The sequence below is a fragment of the Hypanus sabinus genome, chromosome 28, assembly GCF_030144855.1.
Source record: "Hypanus sabinus isolate sHypSab1 chromosome 28, sHypSab1.hap1, whole genome shotgun sequence".
Classification (NCBI taxonomy): domain Eukaryota; kingdom Metazoa; phylum Chordata; class Chondrichthyes; order Myliobatiformes; family Dasyatidae; genus Hypanus; species Hypanus sabinus.
The window spans coordinates 28,684,290-28,696,995 of NC_082733.1; the positions used below are offsets into that span (position 1 = coordinate 28,684,290).

A 12,706-nucleotide genomic window follows, 5' to 3' on the forward strand; every position below is an offset into this window, starting at 1 on the left:
GAAGCGCTGTCGATGTTTTGGGCCGAGACCCTTCGTGATGCAACGTTAAACTGTTTCAATAGCTGTGAGAGTTTCTGGAGACTATCTTTCATCAAAAAAAAGTTTAACTTTTTAAAAAAAAACATAGGTTGATGAGGCTGGGAAGGATGTTACAATCTTTATAATACGCAAAGCTGCGATTTCTACCCAGCTGTCATCTTCATTGCATGTCCATCCACTAATCCAGGTGTCATCTCGCCATTTCCATCCACAAATCTTCAGAACTTTTACACTGAACAACTCACATCTCATTTGCACTGCATGTCCATCCACCAACCCGGCCCTCGTCTTCATCACTTGTCTCCACCACATCTCCATCCATCAACCCCTCTGTCACTGGCAAGGGTTCATCCGACGCATGCGTGTTTGCTCACAAGCGTCAACCGGAAGTAGTGGCATTCGAACTGACATTTCCGGTCTGGTAATGGTGCGTCAGCTCCGCCAACTGAGCCGGATTTGCTCCAGTTTGTCCCGTGTCTGCATCTTATGGTTCACTCTGGACCGCGCTCCCCCCTCGTCGTTTAATTTCCCACACACTTTCCAGGGGCCGCCTTGAGCCGAGGCGTTCTTCGGCCCGTTAGCAGGCATTTGACCCGAGGAAGGCAGAGGCCCCGGGCCCCCGCGCCCACCCCTCCCCACCCACCCTAAGGCTTTTGGAAGGAACTGTACCGGACCGAGGGGGCGGCCGCTGGGCGCAAATGTCCTGCGTCGTGGTGATGTGTACCTGCTCGTCGGCAGTCAGGCTCCTTCGCTCGTCCATAAACACCTCGAGTCTGGGTAAGGTCTAGACTGGGTTTAGGAGGAATACACGGCCTTCAGTATCTAAAGGGAACGCAGGATCGTGGTTGCAAAATCATTGTTTTTGGTTATCATATCCCAGTGGGTTATGACCTACTGCAAACTTTTGGATTCAAGCCCCGCTCATATACATAATTCAACACAATCGTTAACTGTGGGACTTGTCTGTTGCGTCAGGTGGACGCGAAAGATCCCATCCCGCAGCATGCGAGTTAGACTTCAAGCCGTGCTTAAAATTATATTTATTTCATTTGTGTTTGTGGGGGCTTTCTCAGTGCAACTTGGCTGCAACAGTTTCTACATTTTTGTAACACTGAGTCTAAAGCTACTTCATTTGTAAAGCATTTTGGCTATCTTGAAGTTTAGACAATAACTCTCCATAATTATGTATGGCTTTTACTAAATGCTGCTGCTTTTAGAGAGAAATGTGACACTTTTAGGTGAACAATGCAATTACACAATATATTATTATGTCACTTATGTGTAATGCATTGTTGAGCATGGACAAGATTGGTCATTGGTCAAGATGTCTATTGTCTTTTTTAGCGTCTGAAGTTATTCATTGTCAGCCTGACTCACCTGTGGTCAGTTTTGAATGAATTAATTTGCCTCTTACACATTACAAAGTCAGTTTTCTTTAGTCATCTTCGAACATTGTACTTTGTAACGATTACACCAGTCATTTGTTATGCGCCTTGTTGTCTAACATGGGCGATCATGGTCATTCCATGACCAAGATTGTTCTCAGCAAAATCTTCTACAGAAGTGGTTTGCCACTGCCTTCTGCTCGGTAGTGTCTTTACAAGAAGGTTGACCCCAGCCATTATCAATTTTCTTCAAGAGATTGTCTGCCTGGTGTCAGTGGTCACATAACCAGGAATTGTGATATGCACCAGCTGCTCAGAGGACCATCCACCACCTGCTCCCATGGCTTTACACGATCCTGATCGGGGTGGGTCTAAGCAGGTGCCTCACCTTGCCCAAGAGTGACCTGCCGACTAGGAGGGGGAAGGAGTGCCTTATGCCTCCTTTGGTAAAGACATTATCTCCGCCCTGCCACCATGATTCTCCCATCATCCTCAATAGGACTCTGGTTAAAGAAAGTTTGTCAATTTGGTACTGTATTAAATATGGTGTACTGGAATATTCATAATCTATAGGAAGACTGTATGAGATGCTAGCACAATAACCAATTCTCCTTTAGGTATTGTGAATTTTTTTACACCTATAATTTCATTTTTATTGTTTATAACAAAATGTTCCCTAGCTTATATTAAAAGTAGTTACACATAATGTGCCAGTCTTTGTCGGTAGTTAAATACTTGTTTTAAACTGCAAAGAATTTTTTTTCTTCCTTTTCGTTTCATTAACTTTGATGTCACTCATTGGAAGGGTGGCTTTATCACCAAAGCCTATATTTAATTTTACTACATGTATTTATATTAAAGTTAGAAATGGTTAAGTGGCTGTCTCTAAGATTACATTATTGGCCAATCAAAGTTCATACCTTTAGGATAGAATCAATACAGAAATTAGCCATTCGGCCTTTCAGTCCACACTCATACATTCGCCTGAATGTATGTGCCTGCTGTGCCTCTGAAAGTGTCAATCCACGTGTCACTTCATTGTATCTGGTTCCATCATGCCTTCTAGCTGCAAGTTTCAGACATCAGCCACTCTCCTTGCATGGAAAAGGCTAAAGTTCTCGCACCGATCCCTATGGTACAGCACTAGATGCAGTTTTCCAATCAGAAAAACATCCTCCCGCCACCATCCTTTACTACTTTTTCACAAATTAGCTAGCTCACCTTGAATCCATTAGCCTTGACCATCCTCCGATGTAGGACCTTGTCACAAGTCTGTCCTGTCCACATAGATAATATCTGCCCTGCCTTCATCAATATAATCTGTTGCCATCTCAAAAACAAATCTATTAAATCAGTTATGAATTTCCCTTACCAAGCCATTCTGACTCTTCCTGATCGGCTTTTGTCTCTTCAAATAAGCATAAATCTTGAATTTCTGAATTCTCTCCAATAATTGCCCTGCCACTTAAAGAAAGCTCTCTGACCTGTAACAACCAGGCTTGTCCCTGATGCCCTCCAAAAACAAAGGAAGACTATGAACTATACTACAGTATTCTGGTTGCCTGTGGCTAATGAAGATGCAAAGCTCTTTGAAGAGGCCCAGCACTCTTCGCTCTTGTAACACTTGCATGCCGGTGTAGATCTTAATTGGCCCTGGGGATTTATTAACCGTTGTGTATTCCAAGACATCTAGTACTTTTTTAATACTGCAGGTTCCAGTAACACTTTCCTTCCTGAGCCTACATAGATGGACAGAGATGACATGTATTCATTTCAAATGTCAACCATAAATGCTGGCTCCAATATTGATTACCATTTCCCTAAGGAAATGCACGCTCTTGCTCCCAAAGTACTGAGATTCTCTTTATCCTACCTGCTATGAAGATTTCTTGGCCAATTTTTGCCCTCTTAATTTACTTAAGTGCTCCCACACATAAATTTCTCAAGGGACTTGCTTGATTGTAGTTGCCTGTAATTGTCGTATGTTTCCTTTTTTTAAAACCTGATTAAACCTTCAGTAATCTTTGAAATTCAAAGTTTTGTAATCTTTCACCCTTACTGGAACTTGCTGTCCCAAAATCTTTGCTAACACTTTTAAATAACTCACTTGTCAGATGTTGTTTTGCTCATCTACTTTTGCCAGTTTCTCCCTTGTGCAACATTCCCCCAATTTAGGTCCTAACTTGAGGACCAGTCTTTCTCATTCATCTTGAATCTTGCACAATCGTGGTCACTGTTTCCCAAGCGTTTTCTCTCCATCAATACTTCCACCACCTACCTCAATTCATTTCTTAAGATGACATTAAGTACAGTCCACTTTCTAGTAGGACTATTGACATACTGAATCAGGAAACTCACTTGGACACACTTCCACTCCATTCTAAATTCCATTCTATCCACATTCCTTTGATGAAGACAATAAGTCAATATTGGGAAAGTTGTAAAATCTGCCCCAACTATCACCCTGTTGCTTTCTGCAACTGGCTAAGGTATCTGGTAACCCTACTAAAGGGATTCCTCTCTTACTCCTGTATTCCATCCCACTTAGCCTCCAGAATATCCTTTCTACTGTGACGCCCTTTCTATTGAGCTCTGTTTCCCCCTTTTCTGTATCTCCATCAGTCACATCTGAAACTTATCTTCCTTGGATCATTATCCTGCCAGTCCTGCCCTTCGTTTGTTACTGCAATAATGTTGAAATTCAAGTGAATCAGAAAATGGAATGAACTTCCAATCAAAAGCAAAAATTCTGGAAAGACATAGAAACAATTAGTCTCAGCATTGGAAAGAAGATGAGCCTGGGTATTAGAAATAATATTTATACAACTGAAATTAAACCTTGGAAAGCAACGCAATCGTGAATTTGCATTTCATTTCAGGATTTGCATCTATGCGGTTCCATTTCCCATTGCTGGGAAATCTTGAGGAGCGAGGAGGAAGAAAATATCCTAGGCAAGCATTTCATGAGACAGTTACTGTACTTGCTTCAAAGGATGGAGGTAAAGATACAACTGGAGATGGCAGCAAGGTACATTTCTGGATTACTGATGAAACCTTTGTTTTGCTTTCTGCTCAATGTGAAGTTCAGATCACTCAAAACTTTGCTGCTGGTGAACTAACTTGTATGATGTACAGCTCACCATTTAACCTTGTTCTTGCTGACCTTAATTGACTACCAGTTAGACATCTCAGTGATTTTTAGAACTTCTGCTTTAAAATACCTCCATCGTTTATCCCCCAATATATCCCTGCAATCTCCTGCAGCCTTGTGACCTTAAGGTATCTGCTCTCTTCAAATTCTCTCATGGTTACTAACTACTTAAAGTAGCTTAACTATTTTACCCCGGTAGCAAAGGTTAGGTTGTCAAGACTCTCTCCTTTCTTTGTCCCCCTTTCCTCCTTTTAAGATGCTGTAAAACCTATCTCTTAACTGAAGTGTTGGTCCTCGTGGTGAAAAGCTCTTTGTATGGGTGAATATCAATTGTCATTTAATACTACCAGTGTGAAGTACTTTGTTTTCCTTTACTATGCAGATATTGCCATATAAATGAAAGCTGTTCATATTGTTATTTTATGGATCTAGAATTGCAATATTTCTACAAAGTAGCACTCAGAATCAGGTTTATTGTTACTGACATACACTCACTGTCTATTGGGTACAGGAGTGGACCTGGTGTGGTCATCTGTAGCTATAGTCCATCCACTTCACGGTTCGATATGTCCAGCGTCTATAAAAAGTATTCACCACCGGCCCCTGGAAGTCTTCTTGTTTTATTGTTGTATAACATTGAATCACGGTGGGTTTAATCTGGCTTTTGTTCTTTTGTGTCAAAGTGAAAAAAATCTCTACAAAGAGATCTAAATTAATTACAGACATATACAACACAAAATATTTGATTGCATTGGTATTCAACCCCTTCAAGTCAGTATTTAGTAGATGTACCTTTGGCAACAATTACAACCTTGAGTCTGTGTGGATAGGTCTCTATCAGCTTTTCACTTCTGGACTCTGCAATTTTTCCCTAATCTCTTTACAAAACTGTTCAAACTCTGTCAGAGTGCGTGGAAATCGTGAGTGAATGGCCCTTTTGAAGAGCAGCAGCAAATTCTCGATTAAATTGAGGTTTGTACTCTGACTTTGACTTGGCCAGTCGAGGACATTAACTTTATTGTTTTTAAGCCATTCCTTAAAGGGTCCAGATGAGGTTCACAAGGATGATTCCAGGAATGTAAGGGTTCTCATATGAGGAACGTTTGATGGTTCTGTGTCTATACTCACTAGAATTTAGAAGGATGGAGGGGATGGGGGATCTCATTGACACCTTGTGAATGTTGATAGGCCTAGACAGAGTAGATGTGGAAAGGATGTTTCCCATTGTGGGAGAGTCTAGGACAAGTGGGCACAGCCTCAGGATAGAGGGGTGCCCTTTCAAAATAGAAATGCAGAGAGATTTCTTTAGCCAGAGGGTGGTGAATTTGTGGAATTTGCAGCCACATGCGCTGTTGGGGGGGGGGGGGGGGGTCAGGTCGTTCGGTGTAGATTGAAAGGTTCTTGATTGGACATGGCATCAAAGCTTACAGAAAGAAGGCCAGGAAATGGGATTGAGAAGGAGAAAAAAAAAGGATCAGCCATGATTGAATGGTGGAGCTGACACGATGGGCCATATGGCCTAATTCTGCTCCTGTGTCTTATGGTCTCATTCCTATGTAGCTTTGGCTTTATGCTTGGGGTCATTGTCTTGCCGGAAAACAAATCTTCTCCCGAGTTGCAGTTCTCATGCAGGCTGCATCAAGTTTTCCTCCAAGGTTTCCCTGTATTTTGCAGCATTCATTATACCCTCTACCTTCAGAGGTGTTCCAAAGACTGCTGCAGTGAAGCATCCTAACAGCATAATGCAACCACCATCATGCTTCACAGTAGGGATGGTGTGTTTTTGATGATGTGCCGTGTTTGGCTTACGGCAAACATGGCATTTAGTTGATGGCCAAAAGGCTCAATTTTCATTTCATCAGACCATAGAACCTTCTTCCAGCTGACTTCAGAGACTCCCACATGCCTTTTAGTAAACTCTAGCAGAGAATTCATGAGTTTTTTCAATAGTAGCTTTCTCTTTGCCGTTCTCCCATAAAGCTGCAACCGGTGAAGCACCTGGACAACAGTTGTATGCACAGTCTTTTCCATCTCAGCCACTGAAGCTTGTAACTCTTCCAGAGTTGTCATAGGTCTCTTGCTGGCCTCCCTCATTACTCCCCTCCTTGCATGGTCACTTAGTTTTTGAGGATGGCCTGCTCAAGGCAGATTTACAGCTGTGCTATATTCTTTCCATTTCATGTGCTTCAAGGGATATTCAGTGACTTGGAAGATGTTCTTGTATCCACTTCCTGTGTTGTGCTTTTCAATAAACTTTTTGTGGAGTTGCTTGGTGTTCTTTTGTCTTGGAGCTTCCAGATACTTGTGTATTTTTACTACAATTAATTGAAACACCTTGACTGCACACAAGTATCCAAAACCAGATCTCTATTTAATTATGTGACTACTAAAACCAATTGGCTGCACCAATGATAATTTGGTGTGTCATACTAAAGGGGGCTATTATTATTTTTTATTTTATATTTGTAGTTAGATCACTTTGTTTTTACTTATACGCGGAAGAGTCTTTTTCTGTTGATCAGTGTCAAAAAAGGCCAAATTAAATCCACTGTCATTCCAGGTTATAAAACAACAAAGCATGAAGACTTCCAAGGGAGGTGAATACATTTTATAGGCACTGTAGGTTCCAAGATGCACTTCTATACACTACTGTTGTAACACGTCGTCGTTTCAGTTTCTGTTACTTTTCTGTCAGCTTGAATAAATCCGGCCATTCTTCTCTAACCGCTCTCATTAAACAGGCATATTTGCCTACTGAACTGGTACTCACTGGATGTTTTTGTATCGTTCTCTGTAAACTTGAGAGACTGTTGTGCATGAAAATTCCAGGAGATCAATAGATTCTGAGATAATGAAATCGCCCCATATGGCACCAATACTCATTCCGTGTTCAAAGTCATTTAGATCACATTTCTTCCCCATTCTGATGTTTGGTCTGAACCACAACCGAACCTTTTGACTATGCAAATGTCTATGTATTGTGCTGCCACCACATGATATTTGCATTACCGAGCAGGTGTACCTATAAAATGGCCACTGAACAGTATGTCATGAGTAGTAGTAGGGTGCAATGCAATTAAGAAATTTTAAAAGTTCAATAAAGAATAAATAATACAAAAGAGGAACAGTGAGGTAGAGTTAATGGAAAAAGCATCTGGTGTTCTCCTGGCGTATATGACGAATAAATTCTTCTCGGGCTTCGAGTCACCTCCAGGTGTTGATTTTAACCAGTGTTTCAATGACAAGCTCCACCATCTTTGTCGGGTGATTCCTAGGCGTGTCTAGTCCAGTGGTAAATATCCTCAACTCCCATCACCTGTCCCTCAACCAATCAGGTTTCTGCTGCCCCCCCCCGCCATTTAAAATCATATTCCAGTTCCAGTTAGAGCAAGACCTTTGACTTCGTTGAAGTTCTTACTCTCTAGTCTTATTTCAATGGCTTCCTTCACCAGATGGTCCCAAAAGCCATTTGTGTGGCACAGTAGTTCTGTGCCGTTAGAGTCAATCCTGTGGTCATTGCGTATGCAATGTTCTGCTACTGCCGATTTCTCTGGGTAACCCAAATGGATACACTTCCTATGCTCCTTGATGCGGGTTTTCACCGTGGCCGAAATATGCTGCTCCGCATTCACAGGGAATCCTGTAAACTCCATCCATCCTGACTCCCAGGTAATCTTTGACCCACATTTGCTGGGATTTGAGCTTCCTTGTGTGTTTGTGGATGGTATATATCCAGTATTTCCTCAGGATCCTGGCAATCCTTCCAGAAACTGTGGAGATATAGGGAAGACAGGCGGTAGTAACACGTTCCTCCTTGTTAAGCATCCTGGTGTTTCCATTGGCTTTGTTAAGGACCCAAATGGTTTCCTTCGTCTTTCAGCCATTCTGTAGGAAAGTCATGCACAATTGTCTTATTTACTTGTGGAGACTCTCCAGGTCCGAAATAGTTTTTGTACGGTTAATCAACAAAGATGAAGGTGTTTCTCTAAGTCAAAACTGGAATGTGATTTTAAACAAAGTGGGTCAGCGTAAACCCACTTGGGTTGAGGACTAATCAGGAGGGACGGATGACGGGAGTTGAGTGCACATACCACTGGACTAGACATGCCTAGGTATCATCCCTGACGTTGATGGTGGAGTTTGACATTGAACCATCAGTTAAAATAGACACCTGGACCTGGCTGGAAGCCCGAGAAGAGTTTATGCGTAGTGTTCATGGATTCTTGAGCCATTCAGAAATATGATTGCAGAAGGGAAGAAGCTGTTCCTACATTGTTGAGTGTGGGTCTTCAGACTCCTGTACCTCATCTCTGATGTTATAAATAAGAGGGTATGTCCAGATAGTTGGGGTTCTTAATGATGGTTGCTGCTTGCTTGAAGCACCGCCTTTTGAGTATGCCATATATGGTGGGGAGGTTTGTGCCTGTGATGGAGCTGAATGAGTCTATAACCCTCTGTAGCCCCTTATGCATTGGAGCCTCTACCCCATCAAATCACATGTTCCTGCTGGATCAAATCCTACAGGTTCTCTTGAACTCCTCCTCTGGCTATCTCCTGCCGAAAAAGGCCTCAACTCACCTCAGTGTAGGTCACAAAAACTGCTCCCCCAGCGTCTTCTAGAACCTTCTCCCAGTTCCACACTCCTGACTGGACGACATGCATTCCTAAGCATCCCTCATCTTTAATGGTAACTCAAACACTGCCAACAGAACACACTGCTTCTCCAGGAAGACCATTGCATGAAATACCCTACAAAATTAGCAGTGAAACCTTTAACAGGGTGTTACATGGCTTAGCCAATATCTCCAAATAAGGAGACAGATATTTAATCGAGAATTTCTAGCAACTGAAATTCTCCCCTAATGTATTGCAGAAGTCTGTCAGCGAAGCGGGCAGCAAGCGATCATCTGGTTCAAGTGGATCTGGGAAAGGTGGAAATCAGCTGCGTTGCCCGAAGTGTGGAGACCCGTGCACTCATGTGGAGACCTTTGTTTGTAATTAATACATTGATAAAACTTTATTTTTAGATATTGTTGTATTGCTGTCAGGCATTTTGGTATGCACATTATTTGGAAACCTCCTTCAGTGGATTTCTTTCTGTTAAATGTTCTAAATTCCCCAATTTTCTTTCCAAGATTAGCTTCCCTGGCTTTGCATACAAATCTCTTTCGTGATCCATGTAATTAACATCCAAGGTCAATCCTTCCCCACCTGCAATCAGTAAATTCAATTTTCAACTTCATTTTCTGTTTGGAAAATCTTCATTCATCATCTCAAATCTTATATCCATTCCTATCCCTCCCACAAAGCTTTGCTTCGGTTCCTCTTGTCAGGCTTTTGTGTCACCCACTGCACCACAAAATTCCACATGACATGAAGAATTTTTAACTGTTCCTGTCATCTTTTCTTTTCATTGTGGTACATTCACCCACATGGAATTTTACTGATTTTTGTCATTGGTTTTCCACCTCATAGTTTTATTTTTAACTCACAGATTTTAACCAGTCAATCTGTAGCAGTTACTTCTCAAACTACAAGGTTACATCAGTTTTCTTAAAGCTCCATGCTTGACTCATTCTTCTGCATTTTTGCATTGCCATTTGTACATCCCATGCCTTCCTCATATGCACATTTCCACTTTCCCTATGTTGTCAGCCTATTTGCCAAATATTAGATCATTCGTGGCTCTTGATTTTGCCCAGCTAAACTTGGGAAGTTTGAAACAATCATTCTCAGCACAACATTAATTTTCCATCAAATCTTCTGTCCTGTGGCTTGTGTCTGGTTAAATAGCTCAAATTAGTTAGCTTCTCTGACTTTGAGGCCAAGAATGTCAGAGATTCACCATCCAAAATAATCCATCGTGTTAATCACTTGTGTTTAACAATGAAAAAAACTGTATGGATTTGTTCCTATTACTTCCCTCCTTCCACTGAGGTCAATTGTCATGTTAAGGTGGACATTTATTCAATCAATGATCAGTAGGGATCTACCAACTTTTTGGTGATTTGGGAAGTATAATATTGAATTGGTTTAAAAACTTTAATGGACGTAATTGTATATGTTGTTCTACATTGAACATTTCCACCATCTGTTACTGTGACTCCAGTTGAAGCTAATCATCAACATTGATATGACAGAACTGTTTTTTTAAGAAATGTTGTCATTTTACCCTCAGCCTCAACTCGCTTTGTGAAATGTGAAAAATGCCACCATTTCTTTGTGGTGCTATCTGAAGCAGACTCCAAGAAGAGTTTAAATAAGGAGCCAGAGTCGGCAGCTGAAGCTGTGAAGCTCGCTTTCCAACAGAAACCACCACCACCTCCAAAAAAGGTAAAATTTGCTTATGTGCTGCTGTGTAGTTCTGAAGAGTGGGTTGGAATTTACTCCTTGATTTTGTTCTGCACCTTGCTACCTGAACAATATCGGGAAGAAATGGTTTTAAGTTACATTACCAAAGTGCCAAGTAGTAATTTGAAAAAATGAAGTTGAATTAAGTTTAAAAGAGATTATAGATGTAACACCTGCTCAATAGGCTGGTATATGTCTCAGGGAAGAACTCCAGCCATTCTCTAACCCCACCTCCCGTATACGCAGGTGCTGTGGAAAACAATGCAGCGACGCACACACAATATCAAACTCACACCAGATATCGTTATAGAATATACTTTAAAGATTTTACTAGAACTAAAAGGTCACTAACAATACAGTGTATGTGAAAGAAAATAAAATAAAATAAAAGGCGCCAAGTCCAGTCAGTTTAATGCATATCGTTGGAGCTCAACCATCAAACCACTCGACCCCTCGTCGCTTTCTGCCGACCTCCATGTCCTTGCACCTGGAACCACCCTGGTGGTCGACCGAGCTGTGCCGCTCACGTCCACCTTCCTCGGCATCCTCTTCCTGAGTCCCTCAAAAGACCATGAAAACCCCCCAGCTCCCAGACCCACAAGACAAAATAACATTTCCCCATCGGTTAACAAATGAATACAATCCCGATATCAGCAAGTCTAAAGCTGAACGACTGTGAGAGAAAGCACTTACCATAACAAAGAAGCATTCCTAATCTTAACAAAACAAAGAAGCCATTGTAGTTAACGTACACAGTACATTGTACATAGATAAGCAGCGATTTTTCAAATGTTATGTTTTTATTTACATAATAACATTGGTCAGATGTGACATTTCCTTTGCTGCATAGAATGATTTATTTATTTACAATGTGTCCTTTATTGAACAAAGTGATTGATTGTCATCCTTTGCAACATATTGATGCAGCTATAAAGAAGGCAAGACAATGGCTATATTTCATTAGGAGTTTGAGGAGATTTGGTTTATCAATTAAAACACTCAAACTTCTACAGGTGGAGAACATTCTGACTAGCTGCATCACTATCTGGTATGGCAGAGGCGGGAAGCTACTGCGCAACATCAAAATAAGTTGCAGAAACTTGTAAAATTAGTCAACTCTATCATGGGTACTAGTCTCTGTAGTATCCAAGACATCTTCAAGGAACAGTGCCTTAGGAAGATGGCGTGCACCATTAAGGATTCTCACCACCTAGGTCATGCCCTCTTCCCATTGTTACTGTCAGGAGGGAGGTAATGAGGCCTGAAGGCACACAGTGATTCAAAAACAGCTTTTTCCCCTCTGCCATCCAATTTCTAAACGGACATTGGACCCATGAACACTACCTCACTACTTTATTATTTCTGTTATTTTGTTTCATTTATTTTAATATCTAATATATTTAATGTAATTCAGATTTTTTTCTTTATATTTATCATGTATTTCATTGTACTGCTGCTGTAAAGTTAACAAATTTCATGACGTGCTGGTGATTTTAAATCTGATTCTGATCTTTATCTTGCATATTCAATTGTGTATACTATAATTGCCTTCAATTTGATACAAAATTCTCCACCTAGATCTTCACCAAGATCTTATTTTAATTTTGTTTCAGATATATAGTTATCTCGACAAATATGTAGTTGGTCAGTCTTATGCTAAGAAAGTTCTTTCAGTTGCCGTGTATAACCATTACAAGCGCATTCACAATAATATTCCAACGGCTCTAAGACAGCAAACAGATGTGGAGAAGCAAGCCTCTCTGACACCTCGCGGTGAGTA

General features: G+C 41.1%; 1 protein-coding gene across 2 annotated transcripts in view; it reads left to right on the plus strand.

The window, feature by feature from the left end:
* The first annotated feature begins 443 nt into the window (after positions 1 to 443).
* Positions 444 to 12,706, plus strand: part of clpxa (caseinolytic mitochondrial matrix peptidase chaperone subunit Xa) — a 48,896-nt gene continuing 36,633 nt past the window's right edge. For both annotated transcript variants that reach the window (XM_059952820.1, XM_059952821.1), the window contains exons 1-5: positions 444 to 816; positions 4,304 to 4,452; positions 9,449 to 9,569; positions 10,754 to 10,908; positions 12,540 to 12,699. In XM_059952820.1, coding sequence (XP_059808803.1) covers positions 738 to 816; positions 4,304 to 4,452; positions 9,449 to 9,569; positions 10,754 to 10,908; positions 12,540 to 12,699 — 664 coding nt within the window. In that variant the 5' untranslated portion in view covers positions 444 to 737. The remainder of the gene's footprint in view (positions 817 to 4,303; positions 4,453 to 9,448; positions 9,570 to 10,753; positions 10,909 to 12,539; positions 12,700 to 12,706) is intronic.